Source organism: Saccoglossus kowalevskii, chromosome 6, assembly GCF_978046115.1.
Source record: "Saccoglossus kowalevskii chromosome 6, keSacKowa6.1, whole genome shotgun sequence".
NCBI classification, from domain to species: Eukaryota; Metazoa; Hemichordata; class Enteropneusta; family Harrimaniidae; genus Saccoglossus; species Saccoglossus kowalevskii.
The window spans coordinates 15,892,133-15,916,873 of NC_140646.1; the positions used below are offsets into that span (position 1 = coordinate 15,892,133).

Below are 24,741 nucleotides of genomic sequence, written 5' to 3' on the forward strand. Positions count from 1 at the left end.
TAATTGGATATTGTTATGTATTTATTGTCATAGATTGCATATTTAACATGTAGCAATGACTTTCGTATTATTATGGTTTTATTTCAGACATAGTACTGTAGCAGAGATTTCTGGCTTCCAAACTAGATGGTTGAGATATGGATTAGCTATTACTCAATTTGTGAATGTTGTTGTATGATTGGGATATTGCTTTTGTGTGCACTATCCCCACTCAATCATTTTTTCTCGCCATGGGGTGAGGGGTGGCATGTTTTTTCTCGTTTGTTTCTGTGTTTTTTTCTACACAGGCATAGTTTTGTAAGTTTGACATTTTTGTTTTGAATTGTCCTTCAATCGACTGGAGCGTCACTTGGTGTCATTATGGCTATTACAAAGGGAAAATATACATGTAAAATATATATACGAATATAATTGGTTAATAATAAATACATTAACATACATACATACTATTTGACACGTGAACAAATATTATGTATATTAATAAATATATAAAAATTCAATAAGTTAAATAAGTTAAAAATGTGACATAATTTACGGGTTGCATAAAAGTGAGCCTATTAGTAGGTAGGTTTTAGTAGGTTAATAAGAGGTATAATTTATTTATAGACATTGACACAGCAATTGCTAGAAGATTTAGCTTGAATTATTAATGAAAATTAAATTAAAATAAATTAGTTATTATTATTAGCTTGACTAGTGTGAAATTAATAACAAATAACATTTCAAAGTTTGATCATCACCCGATGGTTGGTATGATAACTCCTACAAATTACAACATGCAAAAAGCTTACTCATTTACTGATATTAATGAATAAGAAATGAAGATCCCTTTACATTGATGTTGGTCTACAGATCGCGAAATACAGTTACAGACAACAGTGTATTTCACTCATGAGGCAAATGAACATATCACATATCGTAATAAAAATAAAGCTGGTACTCCCTAAACGTAGCAGTTCACCATATTAAAGGAACTTGGGTTTTTCAAAAATTTCTTTTTTTCATAAATCTAAGACTTGAAACACAATAAAACCATTTCTTGTAAAATGTTCTATTCACAATGGATTACGTTGATGCATAATGATTGTTTGAAATCTATATGAGCCGACAGGTTGCTTGAGCTTTAGTCAAACTTTAGTTAAACTTCATATTGAAATATCTTGGTACGGAATCTCGTTACCTCAATACACGCTCTTATATAACAAATTATATAACCACAGTTTTTCTTTTAAATTTGATCGTCTATTGTGATTGTGGCCTTCTGTAGTTGAGATCAGTTTCTTTATTTCTGCTTCGATTTTGTCGCAGAGGGCGCTATTACAAAAGTCATGGTTACTAATTGGGCTGTCCGTATGTATTCAAATTAGTCTATTGACAGCTGCCTGATGTATTATGCAGCATCAAAATATGTTGTGACTTGTCTTTAAAACCCACTCACTGTGTGGCTCTTACTATGATATTTTTGGTGGGACAGCCACTGTATGGTTTTTGGTTACATTGTTCCTAGGTTTGAATATGCGAATTGGTTACTTTTCTCTGTTCACTGTTGTATGGTCAAAATGGTTCCTGACAAATGCATAATACTAATAGTAATTCGGTAACAGTTGTTACATATGTGATTTTATTGTTAACTTCTGGTTATAAATTATTAAATAATTTTGTAATTGATTTTAGGTGTTTTTAACTGTTTATTATGTATACAATGCACCGAAGAGCCACTGTCATACTGACCGAGGGTTAAATGGAATGACATGGATTTCACTTTCAATAAAGAGAATGTTTTGAAATATGGTAGGCCTTTTGCAATATATGGTGCTATCTGCATTGAACACCATTTTCCATGTCTAACAGATCTGATATATGGCACATGTCACATATTTATCATATTATGAAGTCATATATTTTAATAAACATTAACAAATACATATTTATTTTTTTTAAATAAAGAGTTAACATATTAACCTGCGAAGACACGAAATTTACCGAATAGACCCCGTGTAACAATTTCATGCTTTTTGGCATATCAAAATATAAAAAAATGGGGTTAAATGAGGGAAGCGGGTTATTTCAAAAATGCATGTTATATAGGCGTTTGCTAAATTATTGCAAAACACCTTCCATAAATAGAAAGCATCTTTTTTAAGCCATCGCAACAATTAAACCATAACATAACAAATTTCAAAATAATATGACAATTCAAAATATACATGCTTAATACAATAAATAACCCCCTAAATTACTTTCGCTTAGGTCCTCTAATACAACCATTATTTGTTCCCAATCTTTTTCTTTGTCCTTATGGTCTTCTTGGAGCTTTTGTTGTTGTTCAAACATCTCATCAATTCTGGCCTTCGTAGCTGCTTCCAATCCCAAAGACAGCGCCGAAGCAAGGCCGTCCAGTTGCTCATTGAAGTTATCGAACTCGTCCTTATAGTCTCCTCGTTTCCAAAGCTTCATGATGGCATGCTTTCCTGAAGAAACTCATGTGGCGTGACCATCAGACCATCTTCAAGTTGCAGATTCTGTGTCATTCAAATCCCGAATACGTTTGAGAGGATCAACCAGACATTGTACACGAATCATCGAGAAGCGTAAACTACGTTTGTTTGCCTTCACTTCTTAGGCAATAGCGCAGATATCAAGAGCAACTTGAAAAACTTGCAGCGCAGTGTCCGCCATATTATTGTTGTTACACGCCTAAATGACTATAGTTACACCACAACAAGCAGACACAGACTAATGTTCCATTAACGAAGATCCATGGGTGTGCCAGGTTCACACTCAGTTGTTTTATCATGGAATTTGTTCGAAACGAAGTTTAAAACGACTTGGATTTCTTTTGCCTAGCATAGTTGCCTGACCTTCTTAGAAAGCTTTTCATGGCAATCAACGGCACATTCCCTTCCTCTTAAGTCATTGCTTCCCGTCCCATTAGATGTGGTCCGTTCCTTTACTGAGAACAATGTTTCCAGGAAATAATGCTTCACACAATGTATTTCAAATCTATGTCTAAAGGTCGTCAAACATTGGCTTTAGTAACTTGTTAGGCTAACTAGCTTTCTAAGAGTCCATTGTCCCCTGATACATTTGTGATTGATGTGATGTTACCCAGTAAAAATGTCTTGGCAGACAGACAGGTGATTGAATGTCATTAAAGAACAGTCGGCGTCACAATTTTCCGTGTTCAATTGCTGGATCAAAGGTCTAAATTTTGTCAAGTATTGCTGGGGCATTATAAATGTATTGTGAAATGTAAGAGCTTTACTGCATTCTATCATAGTCAAGTCCTAACGGTGGGCTGTAAAGTATTATTTTTACGAGCAAACGCAAAGTACAGCTTAAAATAGTGGGCATTGTTTTAGTGTAGAGAATACAGGTTATCAGTATAATCGATAGCAAAGGCATTCAAAAAAACTTAAATAGTCAGACCCGTCTGCATAGTGGTTGTTGCATCAGACTCGTGATCGGTAGACCTAGGTTCAAATCGTACCTCAGGCTGAACACCAAAAAGGGTCGACCCCTACCCTGGGTGAGTGGGTGAGTGTGCCACAGATGGAAAGGCCAATTCCACTGGCCGAGATTCATTCACTAATGAATGAGACTTTGGGGAAACCCTGGTTAAGGTCCACAGGGGCTTGTATTCGACCGAGCCAGGAAAGCGCATTAAATTGCCATATGATAGAAAGATGGCCGCTCAGTCCGAAACATGAATATGGCTTTTACGGCAAAATGCACTATTAAATCAAAGCACACGTTAGCATTCCAATTAAAGAATAAATTGAACCAAGTTGAATGGTGTTATACTTTTCGGTAACATACTAATCCACAAAGGTAGTTTGAACAATGTAAAGAACATCAATCATTTGCACTAACAATTAATCATTTTTTCCCTAATCACACTATGCTATGTGTATTTGTTTGTTTTACAGACATTGTGGACACGCTGTAAAATATATTAAAGAAATACAACTAGGAACCTTGCAAACTTTGTTATTAACTGATGATCCATGTCCTGGTATAAATTGTACTCAATAAGAACAGTTATTCTTTTGAGATCTATGAATTTATTATTTGTTTTGGTATTGCCTTAATACTGCCGTTGTTAATGCTCTATTGCTATTCTCTGATATATCTTCTGTGCTTACACATTAACATACGTGTTAAAATATATATATATTATTTCTAGTCGGGTATTTGATTGAAATACACGAGTAGGGTCAGACATCAACATATGTCGGACCCAACGTATGGGTCATAATATTTGATATATTGAAATTGTACCCCCCCCCAACACGTTACCTTTTGAACTAATGATAAAAAAACGGAAAACATTTGTTTGCCAATACATGCTACGCAATAATTATCGCAATGTACATGGAAAGTTGTTTTAAATTACCCACAATCCCTTGCTGAAATGAAAACACATTCAGCACGATAGATTATTAACACGGTTTTATAACTGGCAGTTCACACATGGAATAAGTAATATAGCAAATAAACATGTAACTTAATTGTACTACATTTATATTCGTGCATTTTTTTAAAATTTGCGTAGTATTATACTTTCACTAATACAAAAGAAATGTTATATTTAATTTAGATGCCATTATATAACATGATAATGCAATAGGTATGGTATCTTTATTCTCTTTATACTCTGCAAGTCGTGTTCATATTTTATGAAAAATAAGCGGACACATTATGGACTGTATTTTATGCATAAGACATAATGGTGAAAACAGGGTGTATGTCGTACATCATTTACTTATTGAGTTGTGTTGGATTTGAGTGAGATAGCAATTCTGAAAAATAAGTGGGATGAGAATACACTATAGTTTTCAGTGAGTGTGCTCTACATATCCTCATTGAAAGAGTATTGACGGAGTGAATTATCACTCATTACATAACAAAATGTCGCTCTTTTGATATCTATTATTAATAATAAATTATTGGACCAATTCAAAATGAATTCCAATATTTTGTTTTTGACATTTCAATTATAACACATATCCATGTTTGATTTCTGAATGAGTTTTGCGATCTGGGCAGCATTAATGGTATCTACGAATACTTTCCTATGGCCACCATGTGTGACAGATTTTGTTCTATTTTGTTGCAATGACAGCCACTTAATGTCCCTGTATTAATATCATGGGTTGTAGTCCTACCATATTTGTGACATGTTTCGGGTCGTAATACAAATTGTGAAAAGTGTGTACTGTAGCGCAATAACGTTCCAGTTTCATCTGCGTAGAAAGCTGATTTTGCCACATAAAAGTTCGATAGCTCATCAGAGCGAAGGGAAACAAGGAAACCACCCTCCCCAATTTCTCCCATGGCAGAGAAGAACATACCCAAGAGGCTCTCAATTAACAAATTTCGAAGAAGAACAAAAGTTGAAGAATGGGGTTGAAACCATACTTAAAAGAATAATAGAAATAGTTAAAATATAAGTCTGCCACAATAGGCAAATTACAGGCGATGACTGATCATCTTGTCTTGCCCTGGATTTGTTAATTAAGAACAAATGGGGTCAATACACAATTAGGGGTTCTAATACTCGTACTCCTGGTAAAATTAAAATTTCTAAATAACAGACTGCACACCTAAAATACAGCCATTTTTTTATATCTCTTGAGTGGACTGTTAACAGACTCACTGGATAGCGACCAGCAGACCTAGTCGTTTTCCTGTATTTCCCTGTGTTCTTTTAATGTGATAGGCGAAAGGTCTTTTGTGTATCAAACGAGATACAACGGAAACAAATGGTTCCAATGGATTCGCCTGCTGCTAATTACACAGAACCATACATAAGTTATGGTTTCATGGCTAGAAAATGCCAGCGCTGTTTCTAGTCGCTACAGAGCCTCCAGGGGTGCAATTAGACTAGTACTCATCATCTCATGTGGAGACAGCTATATTTTTGAATCATTGGTAACTGTCTGGTTTTCCTCCTAACAATGACATTAGTAGTGAAAATCACAGTCTTGCTAGCCTATTCTGGATGATTATTATCATTATGGCATTCTATACTGCCAGTATTTGCTCAAGTACAACAAGAATCATCAAGAATGGTAGAAACACGAATATGCTCATGATATTGCCATGCTCATATGCGGAATGATCCTGATGAAATGATACATACCTCTTGAGTTTTTGGCAGAGCCAAAGAGGTCTGGCAGGGGCATTCTCCACAAAGCAACCCATCCGCAGAATGAATGATAAATGTTTGTTTTTACACTAGACGAGTTGATACATCAAGAATTTCAGTTCCAGTGTCAGTGACAAGCATAAAGAACAGCGACCATAATGGTTCGTGGCGGAAGGTGTTGTACCCTGACCGTAATGTGAGTATTCCAGGATATCCTAATTGTGATGGCGATATACCATAGCAGCAACCTTTGAAATAGCATGAGGTGTATTCACTGATACACTCTTGGTAAAAATTCAATGTCACCTCAGTCCATGGAAAAACTATGAAGGGCTGTTAAATCTGTGCTTTGTAGTCAGTGGTTTATCTCAAGGCAAAAATACACCAAGCAAGTTTAAATAAAATCTAGTAAGTGATTTTCGAGTTAATCTACAAAACTAAATACAAAGACTGCCAAAGGGTAAAGACAACAACTGGCACCAAGACTGAAGAGTTTGTTTCATTGTACACGTGGTTTATTTTACAACTATGAATTCAAAATACGTCATCTGAATTCAATTGTTACTGTTCAAAATATCGAGATAGGCACGATATTTTCCATTCACCTTCTTCCAGATCACCAGATATTTGCCGACGTCCACCTCGGAACCATCATCTTTATAAATAATGTAACTACCACGGTCGTAAGCTGTGTCAGTCTCGATCCCATCGATTTCTTCTGAAGTGACTTTTACTTTCGCCAAACTTGTTTTCTTCATTGATTCTAGTCCTTCTAACACACCTATAAATTTAAAAAAATACATTACGACAACTTGCATTTTTGAATAAGCTATTTTTGTCTTTAAATGAGGTGGCACATGCTGCCCCCCCCCAAACAAAAACAAAGAGGCAAATTGGACTAACCAATTAATAAATTAACACAGGAATATATAAACGATTTCCACAAAAATCATGACTTTAAAAAAAAACAGCATATAAAATAACAACAAAACTAAAATAGAGAATTCAACTTTGGCATAATGTATTTATGTATATTACTGATCGACAACCATCATAAAAAGGAGGAGGGTGTATACGGAAGGCTAGTGTCTTGGAACGGTGTTCATATTAACCTCTAATTACCCCCACCTGCCACTTAAACCTTGAAATGGCAATAGTTTGCTGAAACTTAGAGGAAATGTGTTATCTCAAAGTGTACCGTCGTCGTTATATCAATAAAATCTATTTGAATTGAAAGAATGGCTGTATCTATTCCAAAACAATATATACTGTACGAACGGCTGAAAGTGATATTGCCTGGATTCTATCTACTAATATATATGGAAATCTTTTCTTAGTAAATAAACTGCAGACATCTGGACATGTCTGAGATTAAGTAAACTGGAATTCAGTAATTATTGTTTTTGTGATATTCAGAGAAGATTTGCCACGAATAAATGTGCATGGTATGACTAACATACAATAAAGATTAAAAGATACAGAAAATATATATTTAAAATACAAAAAATACAAAAAAATAAATAAAAGTATAACGGAAAAGAAAAAATAATTGTCAAAAAAGTCTTTTACAAAGTAGTAAATAAATATATATATGAAAGGTCTATCATTTGAATTTACTACGCATGCTCGGAAAATATATCACGTGACTTTCTTATAGCTTTCTATTTTTAGGTTCCCGGTGAAAGCTCTATTTGATCAGTCAATGGCATGGGCGGGGGGGGGGGTCGTCGCAGCGTAACTCGTATCACGCTGAATTGTTCTCTCGTCTGTGTTCAAAACCTTTCTAACGCAGAGCCATTGTTTGTGCAGCCAGGTCGTCATCCAGTAACTATGGGTACTCTCCGAGACTTCTATAAAAATTATATCATAATCGCTGTGTAACTTTCCAAACTATCATATTAAGGGTCAGAAATACTATTGATACACAATCGCAACTTTATAATTCAAAACTAGCATTTCGCAACATATTTGTGTTTATTTTAACCAAAAAAATAACGGATGGTTATGAAATAAACAAGTGTTAAATTCAAATAGTCAGCTAAACCCGAGCCCAACCCCAAAATCACCACGTTCGTAAAAGAAATGGCGCACTATTAAGTTTGGAAGTTAAGAAAAATATAGCTATGATAGACACCATACTATTAGAAAAACTTATGTTAATACTCAAACCATTCTCTCTTATTGGAATGGCGTATTTCAGTCCAATCTTTTACATTTCCCCATATACTGAATCCCTACAGTATTTCAATTGAAAATTTATTTTAGTCAGTATATAAAAATTGATATTGCAAGTTTCTATAACAAATGTTAATGTGTGTATGTGTGGTGGTTGGGGGCATCAATCTGAATTTATGAAAATGATTTTTCTTATCTTGTGTGTTTGTTAAAATCTGGAAGAACTGGTGGCACACCACTGCCATAATGTATATTCACCTTGGTATTGTAAACACAACACACATTCAACGGCGACGACGAAGAGTGGATCAACCTTTTTACCCCATGTACTTTAACCTAGCTTCTAGGTGTAAACACCGAAACGATTTGCAATATATTCTGTATAGACATGCATTCGTTCGCGAATACAATTATTCTTGATAAACCATATATGTTGCGTGCTATCTACTGATATTTAGAGTTAGTTAATGGAACAGGCACCAACCTTTCTGACCAAACTTCGTCCCAGAGCCACTCGTCATGAATTTACAATCTTCGTGGTACATTTCCGTCACTAAAGCCTGTATGTCACCAGCATTGTACATCTCAGCACACCTTGCGTGGCTGGCTTCAATGACCGATTTTATAGACATCGTAGAAGTGTGTTGCTGTAAATCTTTCGTGCAATGATGTCGTTAGTCTGGCGGTGAATAAAATGCTGTCAACAAAGATATCATTGACCTACTGGTCAACACTCGATAGAGGACGGCTACATACATTCAGCACTGTAGATCATGTGACTCAGTCACGTCATCAGACCAAGGGAACAGTTAAACTATTAGGGTGTTTATAGAGCTCTAGCCGAGACAAACATTATGCAGCATAGTGAAAAGACAAATAACTGAAGTCGGCACCTCAATTGTCGGGGCTGCTTATGCTTATTCTCAATAACGGCTTGGTATTAATTGTTTTTATGATTATTTTATTGTAAAATGAACGAATTAAACATATTACAACATATTGTATGTGCAAGTGTTATAACGTAGTCGAGTAATTTTTTATTCAAGGGTAAAATAAAACAACAAGCCTAGTAACTTAATAAATATTGTCTTTACGTTTCCCGTCGCTACATGAGGATTAAATTCTCCCTGACAAATTCTAAGGCTAACTAAAACAAGATACAAACACTATGCAGTGAATGAGAAAGATTAAGCGTACAGAGAATTGCAAAACTGAACGCAACAAAAAAGTTGAATTGAAGGAACATACAAAAACATCCAATGAACAATAACAGTGTGAATTCGAGTTAACACATGGATTTGTAATGTTTCATTTTTCAAAAGAAACAGAGAGCGTCATTTGCGACCAAAATGTACTCAAGCTTGTTCTCATGTTTAACTAGTGGAAATCTTAGAAATGGAACGACAGAATCGTGAATGAGTTTTAGTGAAGATCTTATACATCAACACACAATAGACTAACATGGAGTAAAGGGAGTAAAGTTACAACAGATTTGTGCAGGAAACCATCTCGAATAGAACAGAAAATGGTAACCCATCAATACCGGGAACTATTTCTCAAAAAATCGCATCAAGTTATATATTTTAATATATTTTTAGAAAGCTTATTTTTCAAAAAATATGAAATAAATATTCCAGCAACAAAATGGTACCATGTAATCACGTGATCACTGTGCGTGCAAATAGAGAGGTGTTATTTTCGAAGAAACAGAAATAAGGCCACAGAAATGATTTTCGCGGAATTCAAATATACTATAAAAGATGCGAATTCAATTTCCCAGATTTTTGACCTAGATTTTTACCTCATAACGCTTTTTAAAAACATCGTCATTGTTGTTTTGAAATATGTTACCCCGTGTCAGAGTTCACAAAGGGGAGAGTTGTGTCGTATTTTCTAAAGTCAAAGTGGTAAACAAACTATCTTTGCCAGATTTCATTAGCAGCTATCAGAGAATGCATATGCCAACAATAGCCATCGTGGAGCAGCTGGGAGTCGAGATCAACTCTCTAGACTAACCCCAAATACAGTTGTTTACTTAAGCGTGACAAATCACAAAAAACAACAACATAAAACACACTTATACTCAGATTTACTCAAAATGTATTACCCTCTTAAACCATGGATACAATTGTTTTTTTTTAGTTGAATGCATGCTTTATATATTCATATGGGAGAATATAGAAAAAAGTAAATTTAATATTTTTGAAAAAAACCTCCACTACATCCTTGAGGGCCTCCGACTCATTCAGATATTTTTGACGGGCTCGAACGTACTAATCAGGGTATGACAAGGTAGCTTCTTTTCCAGATGAGCACAAGGTGGAGAAACGATGTTAACATTGTATTGATTTCATCTTCTTATGACACTTTCATTTAATGGTTATCTGTTCAAGGCAGGATAAAAGTTAAAGCGTCCATGTCCAACCATGTTTACAAATTGTTGAATGCATCAAATTTACTCTGCCACTGAGCCCACAATTCAGTAAGACATTCACGTAATCTGCGTCTTCAAGAACATCAATATTCAAATAACATGTTACCCTGATTCAGTTTGTTGTACAGTAGAGGCTGATCTTATTAAGTAGATTGTTTGTTAATATTCAATTGAATAGCATTCAAAAAATGCGCTTACAGGTGTAAAATATGTCAAGGCGTACGAGGGTAATGCCACGCCCCCATGTGAAGTTTGTGTTATTGCCGTGATGATGATTCCATGCATTGATCAATTTAAACGTTTCAAGCACAGCCTAGTGTGAGGAACGTGTGTATGTCAGGCTCCCTACCGCCATTACGATCAATGCAAGGTTAAAATGTGCTAATAAAATCAACAACAATAACAGAATCATCATTCAAATTTTCGAGATAGTACTTTAGTTCGAAAACATTGGACACACTCATGTTCAAATATTTTTTTCTTAAAAATTAAAGAGGTTAACAACGTTATTATTAACATGTACAATTATTTTTCCCTTTTTCTTGATGGTAATGATTTTCGTTTTACTGATATTCACATTAAGCATGCACTTTTCATTACATTTGTGCAATTTTCATTTCATTTCAGCTACTTCATTAATAAATACATTAAATAAAAGTGTTCTCACGCATTTATATGCACATATATTAAATTAATTGGTTTCATATATATGCACGAATCGACAACTTTACACACATTTGTGTTATTTTTTAATTCGGTGTTGATTGCTGTAAGATGTATTCGTTCCCTTATTTACAAATCCTCCCTGGTTCTTGTATGCTCAATAATTTTCGGCCCGAGATCCGAACATCATCGTCTTGTCACGATACTTATCCGAATGATTTCCAATACCTCCATGGCCTATATACAATTATTTTTTTTTTAACAAATTTCAGTTTAACATCTGTCATCATAACGCCATAAGTTACACCGTGCCGTATTTTTGCGGTATTTCATGAATTATTTTCATCCTACCATATAAGGAAATGCGAATTTCAAATATGGAATGATTATGCACGTATGCGTTCTCTAATAATAAAAACAAACATGGCTGCCACCAGGGTTTGACCGGACTCCACTCAAAGAAGTACCGCAAGGTATGCACTCGGACAGTTTGCCGTCGCATCCATCCCCACTGCGCATCGGTTGATACCTCCGCTGTACTCATATTACTATTCAACTGCCGGGATTTTTTCTTTGACTCTAAAATGCCGTTAGGCTTGCACACGGCTTCGATTGCCTGTCAAACACGGTGATGTATAAGTTTTTTCAAGTGGGGCGTGGGTGAATTGACTTAACGTCTTTGGCAGTGTTGCTGATAAGGAAACTTCTAGTCATTTCATAAATTTGGAAGTATTTCTAAATGATGTACCGAGATGATTGTTTCTGCTCATTTATATAGACTATTACCCATAACCGCGTGATGTTTGTCTCAATCTGTTAATTAATCTTCGTCGTGTCCTGGTTGGGTGAGTTTTCCCAGGTGCGTTTTTTTTTCCTCCGAAATGGCAGGTTTGTCGTACCCATTGATACAAATTGAATAGCTATTACAGAGCGTGTCCAAATATGTGCAGTCTAACAAAGCAGCTAGGTCATGTTAGGGTAAACTCATGAACCAGGAAGAAGGAAAGTAATATACGTATTTCGATTTTGATAATAAATAAATAACCCCCAAATTTGAATACTCTAGTACAATTATTAACAGCCAAATCGTTAGCTCTATTTATTTATGTGTTAACAGTGTTTTTAATCAAAGATCAAATGAGAATAACCTAATAAGTGTGTATGTATATAAATATTAATATCCCCATCACATTATTATATAGTGGTTATATTATGAGGTTATTACGAAGATACCTCAAAGTATGCACGAATGCGACAGCGTACTGTCTGAGTGCATACTTTGAGGTATCTTCGTAATAACCTTATTATTATACATCTTTTCCTACCAAGGATACATCATGGGAATGCCAAAATCTAAAAAGTTTAGAACAGAATCAGCTAACTTCTTTGTATGGAGTCCGGTTAAATTCTGGTGGCAGCCATGTTTGTTTTTATTATTAGAGGACGCTTACGCGCATAATAATTCGATATTTGGAATTCGCATTTCCTAATATGGTAGTATGAAAATACCCCGTAAAATACCGCAAAATTACTGCACGCTGTAACCTATGGCGTTACGGTGACAGATGTATAATAATATCTATTGACACCCTCTTCATCTATATTTTCATATATATTTTGTAATATAAATTTATTTCTTGTCAATAAATAGTTTGTATGATTGTAATGGGCCGGAGGCCATTATATAATTAATAAAATAAAATAAATAAAATAAAATAAAGAAGTAAATGGTTACTCATTGTGTTACTCAAAACGAAATTAGATGACGCATTTGTTGCATCGAAATCCGCAGTTCATGCGCACATTGGAACATTTTGGCATCTCGACCTGAATTGATATATAACATCGTTTAGTGTCATGTTCCAAATTTACTTCTAACCTGGATGTTTCCACATTCTTACGTGCAGGCAATGGTCTCACGAAACATTTGTTTTTTTTTGGCGTGATTACCTTCAGTCACTGTGAGTAAAAAAACACACACAAAGTCTTTCAAAACTTTAAGTTAATCCAAAGCATATAGGGCAGTGAAACTAACTAAATATTTATTCAAATTTGTTTTTGTATTACTGTTTATGCTTCATGAAATAAAAGTGTGTAGCAATGACTGATACAACTGATCTCTCCAGTACATACAAGAAGGCTGATGTGCACTGGCTGGTTGCAATTGCAGCTTGTTTAAAGTTGGGAAGCGCACAGCATAGGCTAAACTTGTGGGTCTAGCATTCATATGGCGCTCGTTAATATCCAAATTTTGATCCAAATTAAATTATGAAAATACTAACAATTAGCGAGAGAAAAAATACATACCCCTATTCTAGAGCAATATATACGCGAATCCATTTGATTATCGGTGTTCGGAAAGGTCAAACAATACTCAATAATCAGGTTTTCAAATCAAATTTGGAGTGCTTTGAAAGGGTTAATTAAACCCGAAAATAGAAATGTCCCAAAAGTGGAGCGGGGTGGGGGCTTATTCGAACATGAGGGCTCGGCAAAATTGTAGTAAGTATTCACTGTATCGTAATAAGCGTAATCTAGCCCTTAATTTTGTAATAATTAAGATGAAATCGTAATGGTTGGCATCTGTGGATCATGTGGCCATTGTCCTGGCCATGTTTTATTTATGTTACTCCACACTAAGTCTCTTGTCTCAATGTAGATTAGTAATACTTGCTACTCTATCATTGTTTTCTATTTTCTTTTTTTTAAAAATGATATTGTCTACTCCATTATTATTTATCTATTTTATTGTGTTTTATATTTCTACTGTATTATATTCTACGCTTTTCAGGTTAATTATCTTGTCAATTATTTGTCAGATTTCATTTTATTCCGTTCTATTCAATTATATTCTATGTTGTGTTCTATCCCATTTCGTTCAATTAACTACTCTATTTAATTCTTTCCAATTTATGTTTTTTAGTCAAGTTTATTCTAATCTATTATCTACTATATTGTATTTTGGGCAAAGTGTAGTACCTGTTATCCTTGGGTGCCAACTTCCCATATAACAAATTTGGTTGACGTCAGTGCACCAACTCAACCTCAAAAAAAAACTTTTACATTTAATCAAATATGTATATATTGTCCTGGATAAGATGTTAAACTACACTCGGTTGTGGGGTCTTTGGACTTGAAAGAATGGGGTTATCCTTTGCCTCAACAACATCCAGGTTAAAGGCAAGGTGTAGTATATTTAAGCCTTGTGTGCCAACTTCCCACATAAGTGAGGGCATGCGGTCGTAAAACTCCTGCACCAACAGATCTCCATAGCTGGAGAATGTTTCATGTAAATATATATATATATATATATATATATATATATATATATATATATATATATATATATATATATATATATATATATATATATATATATATATATATATATATATATATATATATATATATTCCTCCAGTAGTGCGAACCAGTGTGACTGGCTTTTCATTAGTAAATGGCGCCCTCACCCACCAATAATTAGGATGAGTGGTTGGTCAAAAGTTTGATGCATCTATTTGCTAAGTTTGTTGTACAAACATGTAAATGAGTATGGGGACTATTAGTGTTGTAGGGTGTATTGAGAGGGGTGGAGGATTTCATTAATATGTAATTAATATGTACAGATTTCAACCTGGAGACAACAATTTAGAACCAATTCTACACATAATGTTGAAGAAGAGTTTGGTTTTGTTGGCCATGTCAGGTCGTCATTGGTCGCTTAGCAATCATGTTGTGCGCCGCACTACAACGTAAATATATTGTGTCACGGTAAACAAGTTTTATTGATATCAGTTTGTGATAGGGGAAAAGTGGTTGAAACAAAGAGGTACACAAACCAAACAGGAATAATAATGGCCGATGTGAACCAAAACACACAGACAGGGTAACAAGGACTGCAATTATGTGCTTTGTACATATCAAAATACGTCAAATGTTACTGTTCAAAATATCGATATGGACACGATATTTTCCATTCACTTTCTTCCAGATCACTAGATATTTGCCGACATCCATCTCGGAACCATCATCTTTAGAAAGAATGTAATTTCCACGATCGTAATCTGTGTCAGTCTCGAACCCATCAATTCCTTCCGAAGTGATCTTTACTTTCGCTACACCTGTTTTCTTCATTGATTCAAATCCTTCTATCACACATAAAAAGGTAAAAATTACGACAACTTGTATTTTTGAATAAGCTATTTGTTGTCTCGAATGAAGTTGCACATCCTTTTTGAATATTATATTACCCGGACACTACCTGCTAATTTATATCGGGGTCTTTGCTTAGGAAATAAACTGCAGGAACGTGGCATTATGTAAACTTGAATTCAATCATTTGTGTCTGTGTAATATTCAGAGAATATTTATCACATTTATCGTATTTATTTATATATGTATGTTCTGAGTGTAATGTCGAGAAGCGTTTTCATTTGCAACTACCGTTATGAATGACTACGCATGCTCAGGAGAGATATCACTTGACTTTTCTAAGCTCTCTATTTTGAGATTCCCGGTGAACGCGAGTATTTGATAGGTCGAGAATGTGGGGAATGGTCGTTCTATCGTAAATCGCATCACGCTGAATTGTTATCTATTCTATTGCCAGTAATGATTCTGGTTGTATGTATTGAAACTAGCTGTTGAGAATTAATTGCTCTATTTCACGTTATGCTAAAAATTTGCATGTAACCGCTCAGCTCAGTTGAGTTGACATTTTCTATAACAATTACACATATATAATATTTTTCCTAAATTGTGTATTATTATTGCAATAATTTCTTTTAACATATAGTGGAAGCGCACTTGTATTGGGGTAATGAGCCATAATAAATAAGTTCATATACTATATCATGATATATTAGCGATTTGCCATGGTTATTGTTATGAGCATTTTCTTAGTCACAGCCATGGTAGTTTACTGAGGGAACTACAATTCTTATCAACATACAAATTATCATAGCAATATATGCATATCCCTAATATCTCAGACACTATTGCATGTACAAACATGGAACTAACACTATATTGAAGACATTGGACAAGAGAAATAACATATTAACATATCTATAATATCTAGAGCACCATTGAAGTTGGAGACATGGAAATAACGCTACATTGAAGGCATTGGATAAGACCATCGTGTAAGCTACATGTATATAGTTTGCACAAATGAAATATTTTTTTCAAATTCTATGGTATTATGGCTCTTTACGTGATTTGAAAGCCGGATAGACTGGTCCCAATATAGTGAACTGGTCATGGTTCACATATACTGTCACCAATTTATCATAACAGCACATTTCCCCACATTATATACTAAACTGATCACAGTACATGTCTCCATTATCCTCGATATAGTGTAATATCATAACTATGTTGCATAAATGCAATTGTGTGCTAACTCAGGCATTACATCGAAAGCCGTTAATCGCTGCTTGCAGCTATATTTCGTATTTGTGTTTGCAAAATCAGACCACCCACAGTGGTGAAAGCTGTGTTATCTGATATGTAATAATTATCAATGGCCGTGATTATTTGCATATTTAATTTAAACAAATAATAATTTAGTTTAGTTTAGACTGTCTGGCTAAGGGTAGCGGTATGGAAGAACTGGTGGCACACTGTTGCTTTGTTGCCTAGCACTAGTCACTTTGGCAGTGTAACAACAACACCACACATTTAACAGCGAGGACGACGAGGAGTCGGTCAACCTTTATACCTCATGTACTTTAACCTAGCTTGTAGATGCAATAGATACTGTATAGACAAGCATCCATTCACGAATACATTTATATTTGACGAACACTATATGTTGCATGCTATCTTGCCAATACTGCTAATATGTGGCCCATAAGGAAGGTAGTGACCCCGGTATTGTAAACAGAACACACATTTAACGACGAGGACGACGAAGACTCTGTTGCCCTTTTTACCCCATGTGCATTAATCCACGCTAGTACGGGTAAAACACGGAACCAAGCTGCAATAGGAACGGCAAAATCATACATACGTTCACGGGGACAATTTTATTTGATGAACAAGCTGCATATTGCATGCTATCATGACCAAACCTCGTCTCAGAGCCACTCGGCATAAATTTACAATCTTCGTGGTACATCTCCGTCACTAAAGCTTGCATGTCACCAGCATTGTACAACTCAGCACACCTTGCATGACTGGCTTCAATGACCGATTTCGTAGACATGGTAGAAGTGTCTTGCTGTAAATCTGGCTTGCAATGGTGTCGTTAATTGTTGAAACACTGTCCACAAAGATATCTTTGACCCACGAGTCAACACTCAATAGAGAACGGATACGTATATTCAGCAATGTAAATCATGTGACCCGGTAACATCATCAGATCAAGGGAACAGTTGAGTAGTTCGACGTTTATAAATACATAAAGCTCTAGCGGCGACAAACATTATGCAGTGTACTCGAAAGAACAACGCTCCACGTTTAAATAAGTAAATTCGGTGCTCAAAGTGCTTGTGTTATGCATGATAGAGAACGAAAATAAACAAGCCCTTAAACTTTTGAATTTTTGCGTTGCGTTTCTTCTAATCTGCAACAAATTTGCAGTGACTTAATATCGTCTCGATATCAAATTATCAATATAGGCCCTGGAGGGGGGGGGGCGTGTCTTAAAAAACATGGTTTCAAAATGATTTGTTTATTTATTACTGTTGTAGATCCAGATAACTAGCCAACAAATATGATATCGAGGAATAAATGATATGCTGAACAAGATTTATTAATTATTGCTGGCAATATTTGAATTTGAATTGGGAGCAAATTTTGACACCAAAATCTCCTCCTTGTATTGTTTTGCAGAGGCGGCGGCACGTAATTTTGCATGGGGACGAGATCTGCTCAATTTTAAAATCTAGACCCTCTGCAACGCTATTTCCTAGAGCTCCCACCCGTGCCATCACCATTGCTTTGTTCTAAAGCAAATCCCTCAAATGTCTTGAAACAGATTTAAATACAAGGATAATTATTGTAAATATAAAGATGGAATAGTGTCCAACAAATTACTATGGTATATGGTAACAGTAAAGTATTGTTCACACTCACGACCTTAGTTGGGGGTGGACCTTTTAATGTCATAGCCCGGGCGTTTGAGATGGTGTATTTTAATGTATTTTGTGGTCATTTGTTCATTTTCAATTTTGAAAAGCAGATTTTATCCAAGTGTATTGGCATCGGCTCAAGTGATTGTCAAATATGCCATGTCCTCCGTCCCTTCTTTCCTTCTCCCTCTATCACTATTATTTGTTACTGGTCTACCTCTCACTTGATGCAACTATATGCACATTTTGGTGAATATATGAATCCAATGAAATCAAGCGAAATACTGATCAAATTGTATAGCAAATTTGAGAATTCAATGAAAATATTATATAATAAAATAAAATAAATTAAATAGAAATAGTATGTGTATTTTTGAATGTGAAGACTTGGCTAGCCCATTCAAAAATATAATAATGTGAGGTCTGCAGTTTTTTTTTTCATTTTTATTTGTGAAAAAACTGATGTTTTTAAGACTGTAAACAATAAAACACTAATTCACCAACATGTCTCACATCCCATCTCTTGTTTGTGTGTGAAAGTACATGGTTTAGTGACTAATTCTTATTTTTTGAAATAAAAGAATTTCTTTTATTTGGGGAAGGTTCTTCTATATATATATATATATATATATATATATATATATATATATATTTATCCTAAGCTGGTACGCTTTATATACATGCACGAATCGCGAATGTTTTGTCAAATTTACCGTCAAAGCTTTTTCTCACATATTTCCATTCTTATGATCGCATAAAATCTTGCACTAGACTTGCCTGTGCACAGTACTGTTAACTGAATAACCTATCCGCACTACCATTCCTTGTCCGTCAGTGGTGATATCAGGATTATAGTATATTTGATCCAATCAGAACACCCCAACGCCAGGCTTATAGATTTTTACTCCGTCTCAGTAAACAAGTTTTATTGAAATCGGTCTATGCTGGGGGAAAAACAGACAGACAAACAAACGCACACGCAAGCAAACACCAAGGTAAGAATATCGGCCATTCTAGCTTTGAGTTTGTACCAAAACACACAGACAGGGTAACAACACTGATTCCCACTGTGTGCTTTACACATGGAATTCAAAAACCGAAACAGTATTCAATATTGGACAAATGGTTTATTTTACTGTGATTTCAGAGGAATCCATTGAATTTGACTTAATTCTTAATTAGTATTCAATTGTTACTGTTAAAAATATCGAGATAAACACGATATTTTCCATCCACTTTCTTCCAGATCACCAGATATTTTCCAACGCCCATCTCGGAGCCATCATCTTTATAAAGAAAGTACTGTCCACGATCGTAAGCTGTGTCGTTCTCAATCCCACCAATTTCTTCCGCAGTCAACTTCATTCCCGATATACCTGCCGCCTTCATTCCTTCCAGTTCTTTTGCCACATCTAAAAAGGTAAATTACTTTACGTCATAAATAAACAATTTTTGTCTTTAAATGAGGTACTACATGGTGCGCCAAACAAATTCAAACAATAAAGATGAAAACAACACTATCTTGGTTTTACTTATTAATGATTGGCGATTGTCATAAAAGGGAGTAGGGTGAACACGGCTACCATTTAAATAACTATCTGCTTACCAGGGACGTTAGCATTGCGAGGTCACATTTAATTTAATACATCTAGATGTGCTTTCATGTTTCATATCATATTTGAGCATCCACCAATGAATGGCAAACTAATATTTTATTATCAATTCTCCATTTTGGCTTTTGTAAGTAAAGTTGAAATGAGCAACACAAACTAAGTTTAAAGTAGTTAATAGAGGTTAGCCAAGTCTTCGTACAATTAGCATGTTCGAGTAATTAATGTTAAGTTCATTAGAGTATAATAATGCACATCCAAAATTCTCAATCATTATTTAATAGCAAGATTGTGATACTCTCGTTATGTTTTCCTCTGCGCACAATTCGATAAATCGTTAATATTGTTATGTACACTCCCATAACATAGACACTAAAAATGTTTGGTATATCCTGCAAATGAATTATATACATTTACACAACATGCAAAAGTTACAATTGACGTATAAAAAAACAAAACAAAACAATTTCTGGACACATGCAAATTAAACATCGCGTGGGGGGATATGTACGAGTGTATCGTGTTTGATCAAGGGGACGAGCGATACTACCCAGAATACTATGCGCTACTTGTGTGTGGGGTAGTCATGTCTTTCTATCCAAGTGATGCCAAATCCATGGACACATACCCACAAAGTGAAGCCCGTCAGTGAATAGTGAGATCCTTTTACTTTGTTGACTATTTTCATAATTTATATTAATATTTAATCGAATTTAAGTCAACTTAGCGAAGCTTAGGTTTAGTATCAGGGGAAGGTATGGTTCAGTTTATATTAATATAATTGTACCATACCCCTCCCCCCCCCCGATACTAAATCTAAGCTTCGCAACTATTTCTATGTTCAGTCACGGGATATTCAACGTTTATTTAATTAAACTTAATTGAAACGCAATTCTACGTTGTATTGCATTGTAATTGAGTTTAATTAATCAAACTCCAATTAAAACGCAGCCTATATAGGAACGCGTTTTAATCGAGTTCATATCGCAACTATATTAAAAGTTAATTCAACTATATTCAAAGTTAATCCAATGTGTGGCGTCACAACGATAGTAAGATCTGTATGTGTACGTGTGTGTGTGTGTGGGTGTGGCTAGGGATGTTAGCTCAGAAAATAAAAAGCATGGATTGGGAAATGTCTTAAATTATGTACATTCGAATTTAATATTTATTATTTTGTGATATTCAAAGAGCATATATCACGAATAAATGTACCTGGCATGCATGTATACCTTTCGAGTGAAGTACCGAGAAACAGTTTCCTCTTCAAAACACCACACAAATATTTGAATCCACTACGCATGCTCAGAAGATAAATCACGTGACTTTCTCAAGGTAGTCTATTTTTAGATTTCCGAAGAACGCGAGCATGGGTAAATGATCGTTGTACTGTAACTGGTATCACGCTGAACTTTACTGTAGTGTACTTGTACTGTACCCTGTACAAAACACAAAGCCGTTGTTTGTACAACCAGGTCGTCATTCACTAAGTACGAGTACTGACCGAGACTTCCAGCGAGTACTCGCTGTATGTCAGTGCTAGGCCTGCCTGGCCCAAATAAAATAAATCAAAATTAGTTCAAATATTAAAATATCATGAGAGGAAATGTCTCCACTTGAACATGTGTGAACAATTTATGTGGCTTCGTCAACGGACTTTGTTTGCTAAAAGAAAATCAAAACAATGTATTATGGTTCCCCGTTTTAATTTCGGAAACTGATATTTCACAGTAGTACTAGTAATAACAATCGCAACATTTTGTTAATATTCAATTTTTTATCAACCTAACATTTCTCAACAAATTTTCGCTTATGTAACAGCACTGGAACGAACGGTATGAGTTCAAAATTATAAATAGGAAATTTATTATTTGAGGTTAGTCAAGTAATTTTCAGCTTTTCCTGTCGGATACATCATATTGTTGTTCCTCAACAAGTGCTCTCGATGTGTACCTTGTTCGATTTGAACCTGCATATGCTAGGAAAACACTTTAAAATTGTAACAGCCGGCAAAACATGAGTCCAATTAAAAAAACACCATGTTCGTGAAAGAAGTAGTGGATTATTAAGTTTGGAAGTTAATAAGTATGCCGATATGATAAACACAATATTATCAATTTAATGTACAGTTCTCTTCCTCTACGATACAAACACTATTTACCCCAACCATTCCCTCAACCATACACTTCCCCGTGTACTGCTGTATTAATTTCACTTAGGTGATTTTTTTATCAATATTATAGGAGTTGTGAATATATTAATGTATTTTTTTTTGAGAATTCATAGTGTCATAATGTCGAGCTAAACTATATATAAACGTGTGTATGCAGCAGGGGGAGGGGTCACCAATCTGCATGAAATTTCCGTATCAAAGTAGACATTTGTATAATTTGTGTTTTCAATGATAAATATCAAAGCACTCAAAAAGGATAAATACTGTGTCATCGTAAATGTAATAACGCTTAATCTGCATTATTATGCAATAGCCGTGATTGGTCATAATTAATTTGAATATTCATCAATCAGCTGAAAAAAAAATTGGAAGAAAAATATGATTTACCGGTGATTTGTAAGCTATTATTATAAATATGACATATAACATAACTAATCATCATGTAACAAGGGCCATGTTAGGGACATATTACTGAGTTTAGTATATTTGGAAATACCGTATGTAACCCAACCAGTCAATGAATAAGATGCAATTCTTTTCACACTATGATATTCTTTATCTTTCATTTCATCACTGTAGTTTAGTTATTGTAATGTGGACTTGACATCATGTGTGAGTCAAGGCTGGCATAGGTCAGTAGTGTTAGACCTGGTAATACAGTAGGCATGCTTTCAACTCAATAAAATATAATAAATATCCTTATATAATAAATATGGGTATCAGTTTAGAATAAGTGATTTTCTGTTCAACTGCGAGATCTCGCGAGTTGCGTGAAAGACGCGCGCCGAACGTCCGACCGCAAAAATTGATTCGATTTCGAACTTTTATATTATTTCGAAGCTCACTTTGAAAGACCGATCTTTGACAGGGGAATGTTGCGTTTGGATACCATTACTGTACATGGAAATATCCCCCAAAATACTTTCGTGTTTGTCGAATCCCACGCCATGTTTGTCGCCACCACGACGCTACGATCTTTGTTTGTCCTGTTTTTAAGTTCGAATTCACGCATAACGCGGGATCTCGCAGTGAACGAAAAATGATGACTGTATGGCAAGCAGTATAGGGGTATGGAAGAATTGGTGGCACACTGCTAATATGTGGCCTATTGCGAAGGTAGTCAACCCGGTATTGTAAACACAACAAACATTTAACGACGAGGACGACGAAGACTCGGCCGATCTTTTTACCTCATGTGCATTAATCCATGCTAGTACGGGTAAAACACAGAACCGAGCGACTAGCAATAGAAACGGCAATAAACATACATACATTCACGAATACAATTATATTTGAACAACATGTTGCATGCTCTCGTTCGAGATTGGGATTTTGACCCGCCCACGTGTGCACATGTTTTATGTGTTTGTTAATGGAGACGGCACCAACCTTTCTGACCTATCTTAGTCTCAGAGCCACTGGGCATGAATTTACAATCTTCGTGATACAGCTCCGTCGCTAGGGCTTTCATATCCCCAGCCTTGTACATCTCTCCAAACCGTGCATTATTGGCTTCAATGACCGATTTTATAGACATCGTAGAGGTGTGTTGCTTGTAAATATAACGTACTACCCTAGTCTGGACACGTTGATTCAATGACGTCGCACAATCGACAATGATATCATTAACTTACGGGGTCACAGAGGCCGCGTAGATAAATTTAGCAACGATGAGCACGTGACCCAGTCACGCCATCAGATCAAGCCAACATGCGTGTTTACAAATATATAGAGCTGGGGCCGCGACAATCCTTATGCAGCCTAATATAATGGAATGAACAACGGGACGCTGTATGAAGTCGGCACATAAAGTGCAGGGCTGCGCATGGTCGGCATAGACCGAACAACCTTTTAAATTTCACTGGATTGTGACGTTGCGTTAGTGTAAAGTGTAAAGAAGCTGTCTTAATCTGTTGATTTGTCGTAAAATAGTCAATTATTCTTCCTCTTTTGTTGAGGATACTGATCTATATTTTACTGATAATCACATTAACCTTCCATTTCAACACAATAGTCGTGCAATTTGTCAATACTATTTTTACCCCGAATTTGAATAAAATTACAATAGCACCTGCAAAGAGTAGACAACAGGTTGGTATTGTTTAAACTGACAAAATCAGAATGACACACCTATAAGTGGGCTTATATATATATAGGTTAGTCCAGCTTTGATCTTGGGCAACAGGAAAAGTATCACGATACCCCTTAAAATGGATATTTACAGCTACACGGTAATCACAAACACTTAGAAGCAATGCAATTTAGCAATTAGGAACTACAAATAGTTTTTTTTTAAAAATGCAGTTCCCACCAGAAATCGAGATTGTCTTGAAAATAACACAGTCTGTTTATCTGACCAATGTTCGACCTTGCCGGATGATTTGGTACCGCCGATACGAATTGTCCGGTAATTCTGTGTGATAGTCTTCGTGGGAATCAAAAACTGAAACTAACACAGAGC

The 24,741-nt window shown here is 35.3% G+C and overlaps 3 protein-coding genes across 3 annotated transcripts; all 3 read right to left on the minus strand.

The window, feature by feature from the left end:
- Window positions 1–6,644: 6,644 nt before the first annotated feature.
- Window positions 6,645–9,095, minus strand: LOC102801984 (uncharacterized). Its single transcript, XM_006819727.3, has 2 exons — window positions 8,811–9,095; window positions 6,645–6,932 (listed from the first exon to the last, which is right to left on the minus strand). Exons 1-2 carry the CDS (start codon window positions 8,956–8,958, stop codon window positions 6,706–6,708), a joined length of 375 nt encoding a protein of 124 aa, XP_006819790.1. The 5' UTR covers window positions 8,959–9,095; the 3' UTR covers window positions 6,645–6,705.
- A 6,256-nt stretch (window positions 9,096–15,351) lies between these two features.
- Window positions 15,352–17,629, minus strand: LOC146741823 (uncharacterized). Its single transcript, XM_085500584.1, has 2 exons — window positions 17,491–17,629; window positions 15,352–15,569 (listed from the first exon to the last, which is right to left on the minus strand). The coding sequence occupies exons 1-2, from the start codon at window positions 17,627–17,629 to the stop codon at window positions 15,352–15,354; spliced, it is 357 nt and encodes a 118-aa protein (XP_085356710.1).
- A 1,975-nt stretch (window positions 17,630–19,604) lies between these two features.
- Window positions 19,605–23,916, minus strand: LOC100367886 (uncharacterized). Its single transcript, XM_002737372.3, has 2 exons — window positions 23,670–23,916; window positions 19,605–19,909 (listed from the first exon to the last, which is right to left on the minus strand). The coding sequence occupies exons 1-2, from the start codon at window positions 23,815–23,817 to the stop codon at window positions 19,683–19,685; spliced, it is 375 nt and encodes a 124-aa protein (XP_002737418.1). The 5' UTR covers window positions 23,818–23,916; the 3' UTR covers window positions 19,605–19,682.
- Between the last annotated feature and the right edge of the window lie 825 nt (window positions 23,917–24,741).